Source organism: Natator depressus, chromosome 3, assembly GCF_965152275.1.
Source record: "Natator depressus isolate rNatDep1 chromosome 3, rNatDep2.hap1, whole genome shotgun sequence".
NCBI classification, from domain to species: Eukaryota; Metazoa; Chordata; order Testudines; family Cheloniidae; genus Natator; species Natator depressus.
In genome coordinates this window covers 207,635,101-207,655,521 of record NC_134236.1, presented here as the reverse complement: position 1 = coordinate 207,655,521, position 20,421 = coordinate 207,635,101, and the positions used below count along the sequence as shown (strand labels likewise).

Here is a 20,421-nt window from a genome sequence, read left to right as displayed (position 1 = left end):
TTAAGCAGTTTCATGCAGGCCACTGACAAACTCTCACCCTATCAAGTAGTGTTTTGGCTTGGTACAAAGGCCTCGAAAGAATGCTCAAAGGGACTGTCAACATGTGAGCTGCTGGTGATTCCAGCGATCAGATGAGAGTGTTTTTTTTAAAAAAGGAATTACTCAAAAATGCTCTAGGACTCACAGAATAGAAACATCCTTAAGGGGGAAAGAAGAAAAATATGTAGAAAAAAAAAAACAGTGTTTTTAAAAGTTGTCGCATTTCCCACAATGGACAGGAAGAGTACACTCATGTCAAGCAAAACGAGTGTCATACTAGGAAATACCTGCTTTCCTTTGCTCTGGTGTAACTTTTGTTGCCAGATGCTGAGGGCAGAACACTGAAACTTCTCACTCATCTCTGAAAGTCATATCTTCTTTGGAATGCAGATACAGTTATAGAGGAAACCATGTCGAGATTTGTACTTAAAGGATTAAAACCCATCTGTTTTACACTCTAACAATTCAATTCAGTCTGCATATTTAAACAGACTCACTCTTCTGGCACCAGATGTGTTTTTTCTGTTAAAAACCTTGAATGTTTGTAAACCATATGCCGCTCTGGCTCACCGATCTGGAGTCCTACATACCATATCTCCCACACATAATGAGCTGTTTTGGCAGCTATGAAGTCAAGAGATCCTAGCTCAACTTTTTAAGCATTTAAGCACTCCCAGCTGAGCATTCAATATGATATTGATATCTGCCTTTCTGAAATCCCACTTTTATGTTGATACTCACAGATTTACCCTTTGCCAGGTTCCCTTCACATGCCTGTTTGGAAAGATCTTGACGCCCAATCAAGAGACAGACAGCTTCTGGCCAATCAGAGGCAGGCTGCTCTCGGCAGTGATATACAGCATCTCTGATAGGAAGCGCAACCCCAAAGGGGAGAGACTCCAAATCTCTTAAGGTGAAACCTTAAAATTAGAAAGCAAAAACTTACAAGGGTTTTAAAAAAATGAATATTTCTAAGCTCAGCCAAAGTGACTGCTCAAACATAAGACCATTACATAAGGCTATCGTAAGTGTGCAAAATAGTAAAAAAGCTTTCCTTACCCACACTAGTCATCCAGATAACCAGCTTTTCAGCTAGGTTGGAAACAGATGTGCTGTGTCTGAAACTATATCTACAAAACAACGGGAAAGCAGACCCCAAGTGAATCAGAAACATAGCAGTATCTGAGTGCAAATTCATAATGTATCAACATTAAATTTACCGATTATCATCTTGTTCTGTTTGCTGTTTTCGTTGCCCTAAAATGGAAAAAGATATCTTTTTGCCAGTTGAATGCAGGAACAATGTGAACTAGTGTCTACAAGCATATTCTCATATCACCAGAATGCCTATTACAGTCCACTTACCTGAAGTTATCCTAAACAAATAATGTGATGCTTCGTTTGAAACGGCACTCTCATCGCCAAGTATGTACAGTGCAACACTCTGCATATGAGAAAGAAATTTTACATTACTATATAAATTGCTAATTAAATGACCAATAACTATCCATTTAAGCCAGCAGAAAGAAATATATTGTAAGTGATGACTTAAACAGGCTCTAAGCTCATTGTGAAGACATCAGTAGTGACTCCTCCATTGAGAGTACATTGAAATTTGCACTTAGAGGACTAAAAACTTTTTGTTTTACATTTTAATGATTAGTATTAGTCTCCAAATTTGGCATAATAACCCTTACAAACTAAATTTTCTGTACAAACTTTTCAAAGAAATGCTTATTTAAAATGCTCCCACCTTGCATTTCCCACATTTCATTGGGTTCCTCTAGCTAAATCACATTTTCCACAAACACCAAACTTCTCTCTCAGACAAACACACCCCCGATAGCATTTCAGTCACAGGCCACTTTGTAAATGCTCTACAGAAACAAAGCTATTTCTCAGTTCACACGAACCTCACTGAGTTTCACCACGGTTAGCCAGTGCAACTGCCCTGATCTAGCAGCCACTTCCACTTTCAGACACTGCCAGCCTAGCTGACTCACAGGAGGCAAAATTTCATCTGAAAAGAATATTTGAATTTGTTTTCATCGCAAGTTTCCGAGCAGCTGTATGCCTGACTCATCCACAAGGTTCCGCACATGCTCCTGGGGTGGCAGGGAGCCAGGCTAGGCAGAAGGGAACACAGAGCTGGGCTCTGGAGAGACACTGGGGTGCATACAGTGATGCGACGGACAAGCTAACCGGGCTGGTGAGAGCACGGCTTCTTTCCAATTAACCACAGGCAGGTTGCCTGAGCAGAGCCCCTATTCCCTACACTTGTCCTCCATAACCAGCTCAAGTCCCGCATCTCTGTTCACCATCCTATACACCCCAATGGCCCTAGGCACCACACAGATTTTCCCCCGAGGGAGAGGGTTGAGGCTCATCAGGAGGGCACAAAGGATAGCACTGAGAACTAGCCATGCAAGTAACTATAAATGTTCATATGTATTTGCTAAAAAGCTGGGAAATTCCCTCAGAAGCCGAACTCTGTTAACTTTGAGTTACACTGCTTGCCTGTTTAGCCCACCAGCACAAACAGTAAAAAGCAAGGACAAAAGCAGGTAAGCCAGGAAGCACCCCACCTACACTGCACTCATCAGTTCTCCTACTCAAACCCCTCTCTTCCACCTCCTGCAGCTCAGATCTCTCCAGTCTCACTTCGCAGAAGCTTTGCACTTAAAAATACAAGAAACATAAAGCAGACCAAATAAAGATAAGCAAGGAGGAGAAACTGGGGATTTTTCCCATTTGCTAACTGCATTGTTTTTAACACTTCTATGTTCTATTAACCTAACTTTTGGGATTAAATTGTATTCTTGGTTATGGATTTGGATCCCAGTTCTCAAAACATTTGTGTACATGCTTAGCTTTCCACACCTGAGTAGCCCCATTAGTCAGTGGAACCATTCACACATGCATACAACTAAGCACTTGGAGGCAAGCATTTGCAGCATCAGCACCTTACTGGTGATATGCCAGTATAAAATCTGTGGTCACTACATGTGCTTTCTTCCTACAGTACATACCAGCACGACTAGTTTGCTCCTTTCACAGATTCCGGGTAAGTAAGGATAAGGCAGGGCTCCTTCTCCCTTCAAACAGGAACTCAGCCACTGAAAGATACTGGGAGGCTCAGCAGAAAAAAACGAGGGATGGTGCATGAAACCTGTTTGGGCTTAATCAGATTAACAGTAATTGTACTGAGCACATGGAAAACAAAGACACCAAGACTGCTCCACTATCCCCAAAATACAGACCAAACCCTACAGTACATTGCTATTATTTTTTAAGTAAGCAGGTGTCGTACGTTGAACATTTCCCCAAACAATTCAATGTCTATAACCTCCAGACAGATGGAGGTCTGCAAAAGAACCTTAACATTTCAAGTATGAGACGACAATGAGCCTTTCAACAAATAATGTTATCTATCGATCCAAGGATCCCAAGAAATCTGACTGATTCTCAAACTGCACTGCTTAAAAAGCCCTGTAACGCAAGCAGCTTATATTAACCTGCTTTGGTAAGAGAGAACAACCTAGTTTGATTTCTTTTGCCTTTCCTGTTTGCAAACACCGGGTAGAAGTTTCAAAAGCCTCTTCTTGACTGATGTTATTGGAGGCCTTTGAATTGACCAGAGGCAGCAGCATCTTTTGCATAACTGCCTCCTGCATTTCATTTGCATTCCTGTGGGTGCAAGGTGGACAACCAGAAATGCAAAAATCTAGGCCCTCATTTACCCTTTTTTTAAATTTCCAGGTTTAAAAAAAAAACACCCACAAAACGTAGTTCTTGTGAAAAGTGGATTGCCAGCCCGACAGATCGTAGGCATGTCACCACAGAACGTGGCAGCGGGACGGATTCCTGCGCAGCCCACTCCTGAAAGGACAATTTATAGGGATGAGAAGGTAATTCAGTCCCAAGTCTCTGAGCCCTCTGCTAGACCACAAGGGTGCCAGCCAGTGTCTGCTGTGGCAGAGCTCTGGTGATATGGTCCATTGGCCACTGGACTGAAATCGTCAGTCATCAACTGGTTGTAATTTCAACTCACTACCACGCTGAGGCAGGCAAAAATACTGACAAAACGGGGCTGTGAAGGCACCAACACAACAAACATCAGTAGTGAGCACACAAGGGTACAAAAAAAAAAAATCAGAATATTTGGACTGATATTTACCTCATATCTGTCTCCAGTCCCTCTAACAAATCAGAACAAAATACAACTGCAAGGCACTTGACAAGCACTGGAAAACTGAAATGCTCTGGTTTTGCATTATATGAGTAATGTCACTTTCAGTTGTGGTAAGAACGGTTACCAGAAGTAATTGTACAGTTTACAGAGACACTTCTCTCATCGAGTCATTTACACGTGACTCTTCAGTAATCACCCTGAAACTCACCTTGATCGATTATGCATGTCTGCCTGGAGGTCTTTACAAGTGCAGGATACTCTCTGTAGTAATAATCTATATATGCTTCTAATTTTAAGTCCCTAAAGTGAAAGAGATGAGAAAAGGCAGCTAGAAGATGAAAACCATTGCTTGTGCCTCCGATTTATGAACTTCGACTGTTGAGTGTTTTCTTGTTGAACGTGTCTGGGATGAGTAGACTGGGCATGAGGAGCAATGCGCTCTCTTTCCTTTCCTATCTAACCATTCCCCTGACACACATCTCCCCTTCCCCCACACACCAACTTGGGATTTTAGGCTTTTCTGAATGGGATTCTGTGGCCATGGGCTGCTCTTCCCCACAATCTTCACCACCAATACTAATCTCAGTGGCCTAACTCCTCTGTCCCTGCAGCTTATGCTAAGTATTACTGGCAATTAGTTGTTAAGGCCAAACACACTGGGCTTGGCTCTCTGTACAAAATACAGACAGTTTTTCCCCTGTGGGATTTGTTGTGTTGTGGGATGAGCTTGGACTATTTTTTGGGTTGCCGACCAACGAAGTTTGAGAACCATTAATCTAGAGAGAAGAATGGTCTAAACACAGAACTGGAATCCAAGAACCTCTGAGTTCCATCCTGGTTGTGAGATGGACCCCCTTCTGGGGCTTTGGACAAGTCATTTAAGAACGCTTCCTCAGTTTCCCCCATTCTGTAAAATGGGACTAATGGGGTGTACCTGAATGCTAGCTCTAAGAGGCATTCACTACAGCTAAATATTTTTTGACCCAGGAAGTTCTTGGACACGGACACACTTTCTCTGTTTGCTGAAATTTGTGAAGTTTGCTTAGTAAGGAGAAGGTTTAGGGCTGACTTGATCACAGTCCGTAAGTACCTACAAGGGGAACAAATATTTAATAATGGGTCTTCAATTTAGCAGACAAAGATATAACACCCTCCAATGGCTGGAAGGTCAAGCTAGACAAATTCACAACGGAAGTAAGGCACCAACTTTTAATGGTGAGAGTAATTGGCACAATTTATCAAGGGTCGTGGTAGACTCTGCATCACTGAAAAGTTTTACCTCAAGATTGGATGTTTTTCCTAAAAGCTCTGCTCTAGGAATTGCTCTGGGGCAGTTCTCTGGCCTGTGTTATGAGGAGGTCAGACTAGATGATCACAGTGGTCCCTTCTGGCCTTGGAATCTATGAATTTATGCTCCACTTTAAAGCTTATTCCCAAATTCACTCTCAAAAATAAGGTATGCATGTCATAAAGAGACACTGTGCAGTATACGACAGCTTGAGTTAATTTCTGTGACTTATTACTGGAAGTACCTTGCCAGCTGAACGAGCAGTACAACCAGTGAACGAATGCCTTCTCCCATCAGGCTGTTCAGTTTAAGCTCCTCATAGATCAGATGAAGCACAAAGAAAATAGCAGGAACGTGGGTGAAGAGAAGAGTTGAGGAATCCAAGCTGAGGCTGGGTGAAAAGTCGTCTTTTGGAAATGAGGTTTCCAATGGATCCAACCGCAAGGCTCTGGCCAGAGGGTGAGACTCAAGGTTTCTGTGGTAGTCCGAATTGAGCAGATACTCCCAGTCCTTAGACAAACAAAGAGAGAATGATGTATAGGTCCCTAAATATATCCTCTCTCTCCAAGAGAGTCCTGAACTGTGATTGATTTCACTGGATATTGGCAGGGGTGGGGAGGGACTCATGTAAAATACATCAATTTACAACAGAACTGTTCAAAGTGACATGATCTATAGCAAACATGAACGACCATCATGAACACGCCAAGCTACTTGGCAGAGAGACGCACACGTAATTCCGAATTGTTGAAGAGGCTGGCAATTCTCCCAGTGAGCTGGGACCTACGGACCACCCAGCTCTCAGTCATTTCTGCGATTAATTACAAAAGCTACTAACAGTTCTCAGGCTCTACTATCGAAAATCCACTCGCTGCTACATTCTCTGCGCCATACAGTACATCATGACGTAATACTGCAAAAGGTAGAATAGCATGCAAGGCGCCACTATCCACCCTGAAAAGTCTGTCCAAAGACAATAATCGGAAAAATCCAGATGTCAGCGTTTGGATTCTCTCTCTTCCCTATTCCAACATTTGGTTATTTTAATTAACAGATCTAGAGTAATCAGATTCCCCCTGTCCCCCATCCACCATTCTGCCCAACAACAGTGCCAGCCTTGATGTCTCATTTGTCCCACTTTCTTCCGCACTGTCCCTAGATATGGACCATGCTTCCTGAGCTGGTCCACAAAACTACTCCCTTCTATTTTAAACTCCTCTTGAAGGTCCACTTCTCCAGTAGACCTATGAGAAACTTGCCAATTATGCCTTCTGCCAATAAAATAAAAAATAAAAAAAAATAAAATACAGCGTCTTTGCTCCAACACACTCTGCACAAGCCTTTACTAACCGCTTATCTTACTGACATGGCATCATCCTTCGGTGCCTACCCCCTCAGCTGCCTTATTACATCACTCATGGTGTCAAAGGTCACTCAGTTAGGTCCCTGATCCTGCAGTTTGTACTATGCAGGCAGAACATTGTACCCACGTGGACCCTCACTGAAATAATTAGGACTTTATCCAACGGCACAGAACATGTTACAGGATTGAGGCCTTAGTTTGTACACTCCTTGGCATGTTTTCCTTCTGTGCTGGAAGGTGCCCAGGACACCTTTGGCTGATGATTAAATAATAATAAAGCAGCTGAGGCGTTAGGCTGTAAAGAACTTTTGTTTCTGTTTCGGCAGAAACTAGCTGCTTCAGCCTGAACTCTTTACCAAAATCCACAACAATACATGCAGTTTATGAGCTGGGGAATTTTATACTGCTGGCTTGTTAAAATGTACTGAGCAGACAGGGATGGGATAGACTATTAGTAAAGGAAGAGCGCATCTTGGGAAGATTTCACATGTGCTTGGGAGCAGTATTTGGGCTTGCTGCTGGAATGAAGTGTGAATCAAATATCAACTACTACTTATATGTTGGTACGTCTGACATGATTCACCCTAGTCAGGGACACACTGTGCTAAACACTGCACAGACAGCTGATGACAGTGCTTCCTCCAAAAACTTACAATCCCATGCAAACCCCATTTGAAAGTAGCCAGAGTTTGCTTCCTCTGATTTGCCTGCATTTTAAAGGTATGATCTTTTATTCAATTGGTAACCTGCTTTTATTTTTAGTAAATGCTGACTCCATCTCTTACTTCATCTGATCCTGTCTCAGAAGGTCTAGCCTTCTTGGGAGCAATGACAGGGGAAAGGGATCCTTCCAAATCAAGCTGCAAGAAATAAAAGGGCAAAATTAACTATTGTAAAACCCCTGAAATTACATACATGAATCACCAACAAGAACTAAAGGTGAAACGTAATGTCTGCACCAAAGTTAAGTATTGTTTCTTGGCATAGCATTAAAAATTACATCCTTTACTTTCCCATAAAATCACGTACAACAAAGAAGGGAGGCAATTATCTATGTACAGAAGTCACAAGTGCATTTGGTTTGCGAATTTCATATTCTGACTGGCTAATATTTAGTGTTTTGGAGGGAAAGAGAAATGCTGATATTAGTGCTGGGCGAATGCATGTCTGTGGCGCCCCTGGAGTTTGCTTTCCGTAAACATACTAGCAGATGAATGCTCTGGCAGGAAGGTCCACTGACACGGAAAGCTAGAGGAATGCTCCAAAGTATTGCAAGTATCTGCACCGCAAATCCCGTTTTTAAAGGTATATGCATCCACTTGGAGAACGGAACTATGAAGTGTCACCTGTGTATTCTATCAAAACAGCATGAATATTAACGATTCACAACTGAGAACGATCACACTTTGAAAGCAGCAGTATCAGTGGTGAAAGGGAGCCTATGATCCTCATAGACAATTGTTTATACGTGGCCTAGGTATTAGCATGATGGGCACACAATAAAAGTCACAGACACAAAATACAGTAAGAATGTGTATCTGTTTTTAAAAAAAGGTACATTTGGAAAAGTTCATTTTATAATTCAGAGATGCCTTGTTTAAAATAGATTAAGGCATGCCTGCTGCTGAACTGAATGTATTTGGATAAACATCTTGAACTTTGTGAAATTATTAAGTATACAAACAATTAACTAATACTAATATAAGCCGAGAAAACAAACTACAAAGTTGTGAGTTTACTTACATTACGCGTCCATGCCAATCTGTCAGTATTGTAACCCATCAAATTCATGAGGCAGGTTACAAATAAACTCCACTCAGAGTGATAACTTGGTCCTCCAGGAGCATTGTAAGCATTATACCACTTGACAAGCATTTGTACAGCAATTTCTTTGGGCAGGATAGACTTAATTCCTTGTAAACATCTTTTCACTGTTTTGGGGGGAAAAGAAAATGTTTATACTATTTTGTCACATCCACGCTTGTAGAATGGAGCCATGTCCATGACTCCACAATTACTGTTGTAAACCCATTTCGAGCCCTACTTTTGGCCCTCTGATAACTGTCAAAAAAAAAAAAAAAAAAAACCCACACACAGTTCAGCTCTCCCCATCTATTGCCTGAAAATTCCCATGCATAATCTCAAACCAAAGGAAAACTTGCTTCAAACTGCAAAGCAATCAGCCACTGTTCAGTTTTAGGACACTGGAAACGTAATTCTAAAAATTTTTTTTGCAACATGTCCCTTTTTGCCCACTCCTAAAGCTGTGTTAACAGATCAAATTTCTCATGCTTTTACTCCTTAAATAACAGTGCACACACTTCTTTTAGGCCAGTTTGTCCCCAATTTACCAGAGAATACTACTGGTTCTGAATCAGTGAACCTACAGAGCATAGCTAGATATAGGTCAGCAAGTCTGTAGCTGATCACATGAACTTACAGCATTAGGTGCCGCATCATCAGGGCTCAAATACCAAACTTCACAGCTGTATAATGAAGTGTGCAGTTATGCTTTATGGGTTGGATTCTGTTCCTTACCTAGCTCTGAGGTGGCGATTTCAGGAATGGTAATCCTAACCATCGAGCTATTGCTGAGTTCCTGATAAAAAAAAATAAATAAAATTGAAGTCAAATTGTGAGGGGCATCTTCAGATAAAACCAAGATCACAGTCCATCTATACAGGAAGCTTTGTACATTAAACTTATCCACAACACAGAGCTTTTTACTAAGCTTGAGACTTTCAAAGTCTGTGGAAGAGAACTGTTGGGCTTATAGGTACTCGAATTCCTGTAAGTGATAAGAGGTAATTTTCCTGAAAAGGACATTCTATAGGGTATGGATGTGCACTGAGCATGTGGAAGTGCAACATCTGTGAGTCAGAAGCTCTTTGGAGAGCTTACTACATGGGAGAAACCAGGGCTCATTATACTTGGCTCGCCCTGTTTCAGAAACAATCCACAGGAAAACACCTACCAGAGTTACTCTGTTGTGAACAGGGTCTCGCACAGAGTGAATGAAAGTTCCAAGTTGTTGGAAAGTACAATCATCAATGTAAGAGGAGTCATGAAGTTTGGAAGAATCCCTCAACTCTGGAACTGGAGACAATAGCACTCCCTGCAAAGTGATAAAACAATAGTGAAAAGCTGAAATTGTGGGTGGGTGAGTTAACAAGTCTGGGCGCTGCATATTCTGAAACCAATCCTCATCCTTCAATTTTAGGGTTTCCAGTAAGACACTAATGACTAGGTGTGACACTAGCAGACCAAGCGCCAGCTCATGCCTGTCTCACTTGAACACTGACACATAGCTGGAATCCACCTGGCTCACCTGTCTGTTAGAATTGTTTAAAACAGATATTAGAATTATAAGAATGTGTGTCGTGTTCAGATTCTATTGAATGCTTGTGAGTTGCTGCCAGCATCAATCTCACTTATAACATCTGTATCCCATATTGTAAGGTAATATTTAAGTGAGCCTCTCTGACTCTGTAAATGTCCAGGCAGAAGAGAGACATTGATTAGTGTGAAAGGCTGATCTTCAAAAGAAGGTGTTATACACTTCCCAACAGGGAAAATCCATTGACACCAGATGGACTATTGTGGGATGTTAAAAAGAGCAAAAGATATTTGTTGTGGATTATAGAGGCCTCTATTACCTTTTGAAGCTTAAGATTTTAATTTGTGTATCTATCTTTACCCTGTAAATCTCTAAAGTCCTTTTCCTATTTAATAAATCTGTACATAGTTTACTATAGGATTGGCTATAAGCATTGACTTCAGTGTGAGATCTACAGTGCAATTGACCTGGGGTTGGTGACTGGTCCTTTGGGATTGAGAGTAACCTGAATGCTGTGATCCTTGGCATAAGGGACCATCTAACACACAGGTAGGCTCACTTGGGTGGCGAGCCAGATCGAAGTACCCAAGGGGACCGTGTGTGACTCCATGTTAAGGCTATTATAGTGCCTGAGGAGTCTATGCTTATTAATTGGCTGGTGAAATCTAAGAACAGAACTCACAGCCAATTTGGGGTTTGTGCCCTGCTTCCTACGAATTGGTGCTCATGCTTCTGAATCACTGCAGGCTGCATTATACTAGGTTTTGAGAGAGACATGAGTTTTAAATGACATTGTCAGCTACTGAAAGAGAGTCATGCCACATCCCTCGTCTCCTGCACTACTACACAACATGCATCTCCATTTTTATCGATTTACACTGACACGCATCAGCAGTGACAAGCTGAATGTGGCAGAGGAGTAAGGGACCACATGAGTGAGCCAAGCACACTGAAGAGCGAGGGCTAGCAGAGTTAGGTGTCAAGGGCAAAGGATGAAAGTGGGGATTGAGCTGCAGGAGATGGATGGGAGAAGATGAGCAGCAAGAAGTCCCTCTGTGACAAGCTGTCAGAGGCTCCTCAGAACAGAGATCTTCTCTGACACACCATGAGGGGTTCAGCCCAGTGGCTCTTCTCTCTTCCCCCACAAGCATAAAACCCATTTCCTCCCCATGCTCTCAGGGGGCGGGTGATTTGGCAGGGGGCTTCAGTGGGTTGCGGCTATAGGGATTGTGGCGAGGGGCTAGGGGAGTAAGTGGAGTTTAAGCTGGGGGGACTGAGTGGGAGAAGCACAATCACAGGCTCAATCTCCCTGTTCTCACGACATCCCCATTCACTCCCCAGCAGCACTCACAGCCCACCTCATACCCAACCTGTGGCCCTGTCTAGACTACAGAGTTCCTTCCTTTGCCTAGCTCTGTCGGTCAGGGGTGTGGAGAGATCTGATCCCTGACCGACAGAGCTAAGGTGGCAGAGGCCCTAGCGCAGACGCAGGTATGCCAGCAGAACTGCACTGTTATGGGTATGGCTTGTTTCGTTGGAGGGGGCGGGGAGATGCAAGGAATGAGCTATACCCAAAAACGTGTAATGGGGCCTAGTCCAGCAGAAAACAGACTCAGGCACTCAGCGACATCATGGCTTTTGAAAGCCTATAACAAACTCTTTCAATAAAAACAGTTTGCTTCTCTCACCTCCTCTAAGGGCCCTAGGTGCTTATTCAAAGGCTTGGAAGGAGTATTCAGGCTATCCAGAGGGGTGCTCGGCCGAGGCATTTGGTTCGACATTGTCAGTGACGGTGCTGGCAGGCCAGGAATAAAAACCTTCCCTACCTTTTTATGAAAAGAAATGGTGAGTTTTAACATGCAGACTCCTCTAACACACATAGGTCAATGGCAGAAGCAGCAGCAGTTATTAATACTTCAAAGAAAAAGGTTAAGAAAATTGGGTATATGGTGAAATTCAAACAAACATCAACAGGCAAGTCTAAAGTTGTCCCATTTTAACTCCTTTTTCCCCAAGCTTTGACACATTACAGTATTTTCCAGTCCTACTTCTATACATTTCCACATGCTTGCATCATTGCTGCACATTTAAGTCAACTTAAAGTTAGGACAGTTTCGATTTAAAAAGTCTACTTTTGAACGGTATAAAAATATCTAGAAAAATCTGGTTTACGCAGTTTCCAAAGATAAAGCAAAAAGCACATTATGTCTTTCTTAACTTAAAAATAGCTAACCCTATTTTAACTATAAAAGTGCAAAAAAGAAAGTACAACGTAACAATAGTCTTTTGCAAAGTAACAAGTTTTGATATTTAAAACCCATTGACACCTCACGAGAGACTGAAAGCTTTTAGCTTTGGAGAACTTCTGCTTATTTCTCATATTTTTAGGATTCTCTTTGTTCTTAATAACTCAAAAGCTGGACATGAAAACCACACATCAAGAAACATTATCTCCAAACCTAATGCTTTTCAAACTGTTCTGTGGTGTCAATAACTCAAGAGCAACATTTCCAGCACCGCAAAAGGCAAATCAGACAGCAGCTCCTGCTTTTGATTAGATTTGATCTGATCCGAGGACCTGCCCACCTCCCCAGGAAGTTGATGTCAGAAGTCTCCTAAAATGGCCTAAAGCAGTAACTGTTGTAGCAGCTTACTACATATCAAACACACTTGACATGACACTGGTAACAGAAGTTACAATAGCCCTGTTGTGACACAGGAAATTTCAAACGTGTTTACCTTGGGGTACTAATAATTTTAACTTGACTACATGACGGTACGTACCCGAACCACTCCAGTATACAGCACTAAGTTTCCATTGCCTTCCAGAACCAGCAATGTGTCAATGCTCTATAAATACCAAACAGTGCGTTAAAACTTCTCATATTTGAGTAAACACTATATTTAGACACTGAAAGTACACCAAGGTTCTATATTTAACACACACACTTACCTCTACAGGGGCTGCGTCCTTTGCCTGTATATTGGTAACAGAACCAAAGATCAACTGTGACTTATCGTTACTCTCTTGAAACTTTACACAGCTAAATATTTGGGAGGGGGGGAAAAAAAAAAAAGATTCAACCAAAAATGTTATATATCAGAGACTCTCTCCTACGTGGCGTTCTGACAGAGGGAGAGGATAGTAAACCACTGATGTATGGGAACTAATTTTCACAGTGGTATCATTCCCTCCTTTTCAACACAAGATAATACTGTTTCTACAGAATCTCTAATATGAGGAATGCTGGGTTTTCTGCTGCTAATTAACATCATTCAAAGTAAAAATCTTTGTTCAATTACCGAGAACACTTCCAAGGGTCTAAAGTAGGAAAAGCAAGCATACCACTGGCAGTACAATTAATTCTTTTTTAATCTTAGTTTTCTTTAAATGCGCAAACTTGTGTAGGCTATAGTTGCAAACATTCATGGGACAGAGAGACACATACATCACATTAATGTAACAGATTTCACTATCCCATATCTGACTAGTTTATTTATTCAGCAATTCACAGGTACCCAGAAAAACCCACACATGCTTACCGCAACTGGAGCTGGGATTCCACTAAAAAGCACAAGAACTTTTGTCCACAAAGGTCAGTTGTAATAAACACTTTTGAGGCTTGGGAATTCTTCTCTCTGTCAATATTGAAACAAGAGGAAGTGATCAGCATAGTGCTTTGGCTCACTGCTCTAGGGTCAGTGGAAGAGTGTTACTGAAGAGAATATTAGGCACAGCAAGCTGAGACACATGGCTGGACATCAGCCGAACAGTGGACTGGACAGCCAGAGTTTGCCCACCCCAATGTGTGTCACTATTCTAGAAATTAGCATTCCTAGATCCCAACCTGCATGCTTCCTAGTTTTAGGCACTCAGGGCACAGGCTTTACAGGCCAACCCTAGTGTCAGATTTGTTTTATCCTTACTTTACTGTTTGATTCCAAATGTTACTGCTCTACTTAGGTTTCTACCTTTAGGTCATATTTTCTCAAAGGCAGCTGTCCCCCACCAAAAGCCTGCAGTATCTGCATGAAGTCCTCTTTGAAGTGAACAGCACCAATTTCAATCACTTAATAGCATTAGAATTTGTATAGTGACCTCAGCAGTAGCGTTGGCATTTGGCGTCAAGCTGGCTAAAGGACTTTAGGAGATGATCATAATGAACGATAGTGCTGGTTTCAAAGGGAGGAAAGTTGCCTGGTCAGGGTTGCTTTCGGGCAAAGTTTTCACCTATTACAATGTAAGCGCTGCTGCTACGGTATCCTTGCACATGCCCAGCTGAGTCCCTGGTGATACTAGCACTGATCACTTCTCATGCGGGCTGGAATAAGCTCCCAGCCACCGGCTGGGCACATGTGCCCCACCACAAACTGTCGATGAATGTCATCCCTCCGAACTGGTGCTGATGGCAAAGGCAATAAGATCCATACACTGATTTTGCTCAAGCAGGAACTGGCCCTGCACTGCCTCTCTTGCACGAGCTGTGGTCCAACCCTCTAGAGCAGGGGCGGGCAAACTTTTTGGCCTGAGGGCCACATCAGGTTTCCGAAATTGTATGGAGGGATGGTTAGGGGAGGCTGTGCCTCCCCAAACAGCCGGGCGTGGCACAGCCCCCACATCCTATCCAACTGCCCCTTGTCCCCTGACGCCCCTGCAGGGACCCCTGCCCCATCCACACACACGCACCCCGCTCTCTGTCCCCTAACTGCCCCCTGCCGCCCCATCCAACCCGTCCTCTCATTCCTGACTGCCCCCCCCCAGGATCCTTGCCCCATTCAACCCCTCTGTTCCCAGTCATCTGACCGCCCTGACCCCTATCCACACCCCCAACCCCTAACCACAACCACGAACTCCCCTGCCCTCTATCTAACCCCCCCTGCCCCCTTACCGTGCTGCCTGGAGCCCCGGTGGCTGGTGGCGTGGCTGCACCAGGACAGGCAGCTGTGCAGCACAGAGCACCGAGTCAGGCCGGGCTCTGCAGCTGTGCTGCCCCAGGAGCTCACAGCGAGCTGAGGCTGTGTGTGTATGTGCGCGCGCGCACGCACGGGGGGAGGTGGGTGGGGCGCTAGCCTCCCGGGCCAGGCGCTCCGGGGCCGGGCAGGAGGGTCCCGCGGGCCGTAGTTTGCCCACCTCTGCTCTAGAACCACATGATCTCCTCAGACAGAAAGGCAGAAAGCTTCAGCCCATGGCTTGGCATTGGCTGCAATGATACCAACATTGGTAATATCTCCACTTTGGGCAGCTCACTTGGTATTCTGCCAAGTACAACCGCAGCAGCACTCAAAGCCGCTCGTGATGCTCCTGTGACTTTAGCTACTTTCTTTATTTAGCATCTTCACTAATGCTCTAGGAGAAAAAGAGCATGCTAATTAAATTCACAGACGATACTGAGAGACGCTGTAAACACCAGAGACAGGAAAATAATAAGAACGTGCCAAGAGACTACAATTATGATCAGATATTAACAAAATGACATCATTTTATCACTGAGGCATGACTGCCAATAGGAAGGACGAGCTCGCACTCAACCCAATTGGAACATAACTCTCTCGGATGGGTTGCGAGCAGCAGGGATTTGAAACCAGGTCTCTATTTCCCCATGCAGGAGACAGTCATGCCTTCAGATCCAGAGCTCTTGTTCTACTGCTGATAACCCAGCCAGGGTGTCCTGTTACCAGTAGAGAGATTTCAGCTGCAGCACATCTCAAGCACTTGGGATGAGCTTCCCAGCCAGGGGAGCATGTAACTCACATTTACGCAGCTTGGATCTCTGTCCCCAGACTAGTGGCTGGATCAGATAATGATCAATGACCCAGCTACAGCTTTTGTGCTGACAGATCTGACTCTGAGCTGAAAGACAGTAGAGGCTCGTGCTTTTAGGTTCCAGGTTCAATCCCTTTGGCTGATGACCCATCCATGAGCATTTGCATTATACAACTACCATTACCCTTAAGAACCACAAAACTAAGGTCAAGATGTTCCACCTACCACATCAGATGGAGCCGAGACTCAAGAGTAGGAATCCTAGCGGACACTATCTGTAGAAACTGACGATCTACTACCCCTATTACCATATACTCAAGATCTATGGTGCCACTCCCATGCACATAGGAATTTACTCATAGTTGGGAGGGAATGCAGCGGCTATTTAACAGCAGACAACAGCTTGGGAGAAAAGTGAAGAATATTTCATCCCCTTCCAACAGGAAGAAGAATTTAGATAGGCAGAATGTAATCACCCAAATCAGAGTTTGGCTAAGACATTGTGGTTAATATGATAACTTGTTTAAAAGAGCCATGGGACCTTTAATGTCTCCAGATGGTAAAGATACAGTCTGACAGCTCATCAAACAGACAGCATCTTCAAAAAGAGAGTGCCCCATATCCCATGCCAACGCACTGGTTCAAGTACTGACCTCCTGCGAAGAGTGATACCTACTGAACCACCCACACCACTTCTGCAGCACACTGCTACTTGAAGGCCTCACATCAAAGCAGCAATCAGACACAACCCTGCTCAGCTCATGAGATCCAGTGGGACAATAATCCAGTTCAGAAGGCGACAGGATACAGAGGTTAACATATTGAAAAGTGCCCAGTCCCATTTTCAAAAGTGAGCTGGCCACTTGGGGTAGGTCTATACTTGCAACTGCACATCTGTGGCCGGCCCACGTCAGCTGACTCTGGCTCTGGCTTGCAGGGCTCGGGCTAAGGGGCTGTTTAACCGCGGGGTAGACATTGCCCGAGCCCAAATGTCTACAGCACAGTTAAACAGCCCCTGAGCCTGAGTCCCGGGAGCCGGAGTCCGCTGACACACGCACGCCCTGAGGTTTTAATTGCAGTGTAGACGTGGCCTGGGAGCCTGACCGTCACTGAGTCTTAGTCTCTGAAGCAGTTTTTGACAGAGGGACTTAGACACTTTTGAAAAGGTTACCCAACAATACCAAACGATCCTTCGTTATGAAACATTATGGTGTACTCAGTAGTAAACACACCTGCTGTAAGAGGCAACGGCTTGCAAAAAGTTTGTACTGAGGACAATTTCACTTTAGTCTTTGTCAGTGGAAATGCAGGTCTACTTAACCCAAATATAAGCTTCCAAACCTCATGGTCATGATGGTCTCTGTCCACAGATGGTCTATGCACAGCTCTGGAACAATTGGCTCAGTTTCTGGAGCAAGGAAGGAGTCACTGGAAGCACTGTTTGGAGAATGGCTCGCACTGTGCCTCCGTGGCGACTGGGTGTTACTGGAGAAATTGAATCTCTGCACTCCGGAGAAAGATTGCACCCCTAAGGCAGGAGAGTGAGAACGGCTGCAAAGACAGACAAGGGCCATGACTGAAAACAGATCATAAAGTCGGGCATGCTCAGGTGTGGGGAGCAGAACACTTTTCCACAAGGGGAGCCAGGGAGCTTGCACACTAGCACGGAATTTTCTCACAGTTGCTAATTCAATACCAGCCCATTTGCTCAAAGGAACACACCAACCCTCCAAATACTTCGCTAAATACTTCTGGCAAAGGCTTCAAAAGGAGGGGGAAAACTTAAAAAAAAAAAAAAAAAACCCTCCGCAATGCACAATCTGGTTAGTGAAAACCTATCCTCAGCCTGCCCAGTATGAATATTACCGACTATAAATGCAGTTCTGTGTTTATGCTAAAAGCTCTATCTTGAGCTGTGCTGCAAGTGGAGGGCCCAATCTCCATGCGCAGGACTTATCTAAAGTGCAAGTGGATGATTCTTGAAGGAAATAAAGCTCTCTGGGGCTTCCTGAGGGAGACGTAAGAAGGTGGGTAACAAGACAGTAAAGCGCACAGAGGATGTTGAGCTTTTGCTCCAGAAAAATGTGGCAGAATGGCTGCTGAAGGCCATTGGTGGGCATGGAGAGGACGGAATGACCTCAGGTGCATCACTCTGTGTTTCTAAAATACTTCAGGATCCCTACCAAGGCCCACAGGGCGCTGTGCGAGATATTTAAACACAATACAACTAGTTTTAAGAAGTCAGCATAAACTCAAAATGAACACAACTGACTGAGGGGAAGGGAAGGAGATCAACCATGTGAAGAGGATTAGAAAAGAGACTGCAGGGAAGTTAGAGATGAGAACCACTGATGGGCAAGATAAAAACATGAAAAAAGTTGAGGCAGTTACACACAAAAAACAAGAGAGAGAGAGAGAGAGAGAGAAATGGACCAGTGATATTGGGGGAGCAAATTCCATACCCTTGGACTAACTTCAGCAAAGGTGCCACACTGTGCTGCAACAGCAGGATCTCAAGGAGAAGGTTGCAATTGTAGATGGGGTCTACACCTTTACAGTACAGTTCTACTCTAAAAAAGCAACTATGTTTAAATGGCACCTTCATAGTCAGCTATCTACATGTGTCAGGTCTGCTGACTTAGTGACAAAAAAAATATGGCTTCGCTGCTTTTTACTCCTGAAAATCCTGTGGAGCCAACACAACTGAGATTTGATTCCAATTTGCAACCCAGAGTTGTTTACTCAACTCCATTCAGTGACACATGTGTAGCCCACTGAAGGCAAGGGGGCTGCAAGGAAGGACCAAATTTGGACTGCAGAATACTTATTACTGGTGATGATGCACATAATGGAAAGAACCCAGCTTGACTCAAAGAGCACAGACTGAGTGTGCAGGGCTGGCCAGCACTCCAACACCAAAAGGAGGTTTTTCGCTTGTTTTTTTTAAATGGGGTGGGCTGCTCTCTGGTCGCCCTTTCAAAGGCAAGAGCAGCAAAAATATACCATATTTGTAGGCAAATATCACCAGTAATCTGGCTGAGGGAGACACTACCCAGAGAATAAAATTCTAACTACCCTAATTTTGACATTTGTTTTTATCCTTTGTGAAACCCTCCCTGTTAACTGGAGATATTCCAGCATGTGACAGCACAAATACCAGAGGCCTATGCAACATACTGAAGGTGGCAAGGTACAACGCATACCGATGCCAGAAACCGCCCAACATTTATGTATATGTATATGTATAAATACATTTATGTTTCTTACATGGTTCAGTATTGTCAATTCACACTTCAAATCCTTTCAGCTTGTTCCATAAAGTAAAGTCAGCCATTTAATTATCCCTTGAAGCCAGAACCTTTATTTGCAATGGCTGACAATTTGGGACAATTTTATCCCAATGGTAAAGATAAAAACATTTCAAAAATTATAAAATAAGACTTGACAATCAGCAGAACATGGGGAGAAAGCAGCGGACACCTGAACTTTGACTGGAAGAGCTGCCACGCTGCCACTTTGCCCTGTCTACAGCACGGCGATGTGGCCAGCTTTCTCACTGAGTTAATCAGGCACCATTGCAATGATCAGCTGGAAAAATCAACAGAAAAAGGAGCGTTCAGGAGTCAAGAATACTGTCTTCCACACCTCAGTACTGCCATGCATATGAATTTCAATACCCGCTCCAAGGCAGCGCAGGTGAGAGGGTGGATAGCCCAGTGGCACTGGGACTCAGGAGACCGGCATTCTGCTCCCAGCAACACCACAGATTCTCTTTCTGACCTGGGACAAGTCACTTGGTCTCTCTCTGCCCCAGCTATAACATGGAGATAATAGCATCGCCCTATCTCACAGGGACACTGTGAGAAACAATACATGGAAGACTGAGAGGCACTTGGACACTGATAACGGAGGCCAAGTAAGTGAGATAGATCGGTACTGTTTTAGATGTTGTATTGAGTCTATTGCTCACCCTGCATCAGATGTGCTCATCTTTTACACTACTAGTTAACACATAATCCCGTTAGCACCCACCTAAGAGCCGCCATGTTGGATATGGAAGGGGAGCGGGAGTGCACGCTGGGCGACGACAACGACCTACTCTGGCTGTGAAGAGAGGAATAATTCTGGAAAGGGGAAGCCATGGGTGAGTCTCCTTTCGAGAGACTCCTGAGGTGGGCGGTCAAAGAGCTGCTGGTGGCCACGTGTTGCGGCGTCCCCACCTGCTCAGAGAACTTTAGGACTGTGTTCTGCTCCTGGAAGAGACAAAAGAAGCTGTACGTCATAAGGAACATGAGTGGGTCATAGCAGCCCGAGTGCCCTGGGGTCACTGACGAGCTGTTTACTTGGCCAGCGCAACTCAAGTTAGATGTCACACGCTCAGACGCATTTGCTGCTAGACTTCTCAACCCTGTAGTCTAGTCAGTAATGCTGCAGCAGA

The 20,421-nt window shown here is 44.0% G+C and overlaps 1 protein-coding gene across 2 annotated transcripts in view; it reads right to left on the bottom strand.

Annotated features, from left to right (window-relative positions):
• ANAPC1 (anaphase promoting complex subunit 1) overlaps positions 1-20,421 on the bottom strand; it is a 66,326-nt gene that overhangs the window by 30,893 nt on the left and 15,012 nt on the right. For both annotated transcript variants that reach the window (XM_074949825.1, XM_074949826.1), the window contains exons 9-25: positions 20,016-20,236; positions 17,325-17,534; positions 13,763-13,858; positions 13,173-13,263; positions 13,004-13,069; positions 11,908-12,045; positions 9,857-9,997; positions 9,421-9,481; positions 8,626-8,813; positions 7,668-7,742; positions 5,764-6,029; positions 4,440-4,531; positions 3,069-3,217; positions 1,405-1,483; positions 1,260-1,296; positions 1,099-1,169; positions 781-959 (exon numbers count right to left, since the gene is read on the bottom strand). In XM_074949825.1, the coding sequence (XP_074805926.1) occupies positions 781-959; positions 1,099-1,169; positions 1,260-1,296; positions 1,405-1,483; positions 3,069-3,217; positions 4,440-4,531; positions 5,764-6,029; positions 7,668-7,742; positions 8,626-8,813; positions 9,421-9,481; positions 9,857-9,997; positions 11,908-12,045; positions 13,004-13,069; positions 13,173-13,263; positions 13,763-13,858; positions 17,325-17,534; positions 20,016-20,236 (2,160 nt within the window). The remainder of the gene's footprint in view (positions 1-780; positions 960-1,098; positions 1,170-1,259; positions 1,297-1,404; positions 1,484-3,068; positions 3,218-4,439; positions 4,532-5,763; positions 6,030-7,667; positions 7,743-8,625; positions 8,814-9,420; positions 9,482-9,856; positions 9,998-11,907; positions 12,046-13,003; positions 13,070-13,172; positions 13,264-13,762; positions 13,859-17,324; positions 17,535-20,015; positions 20,237-20,421) is intronic.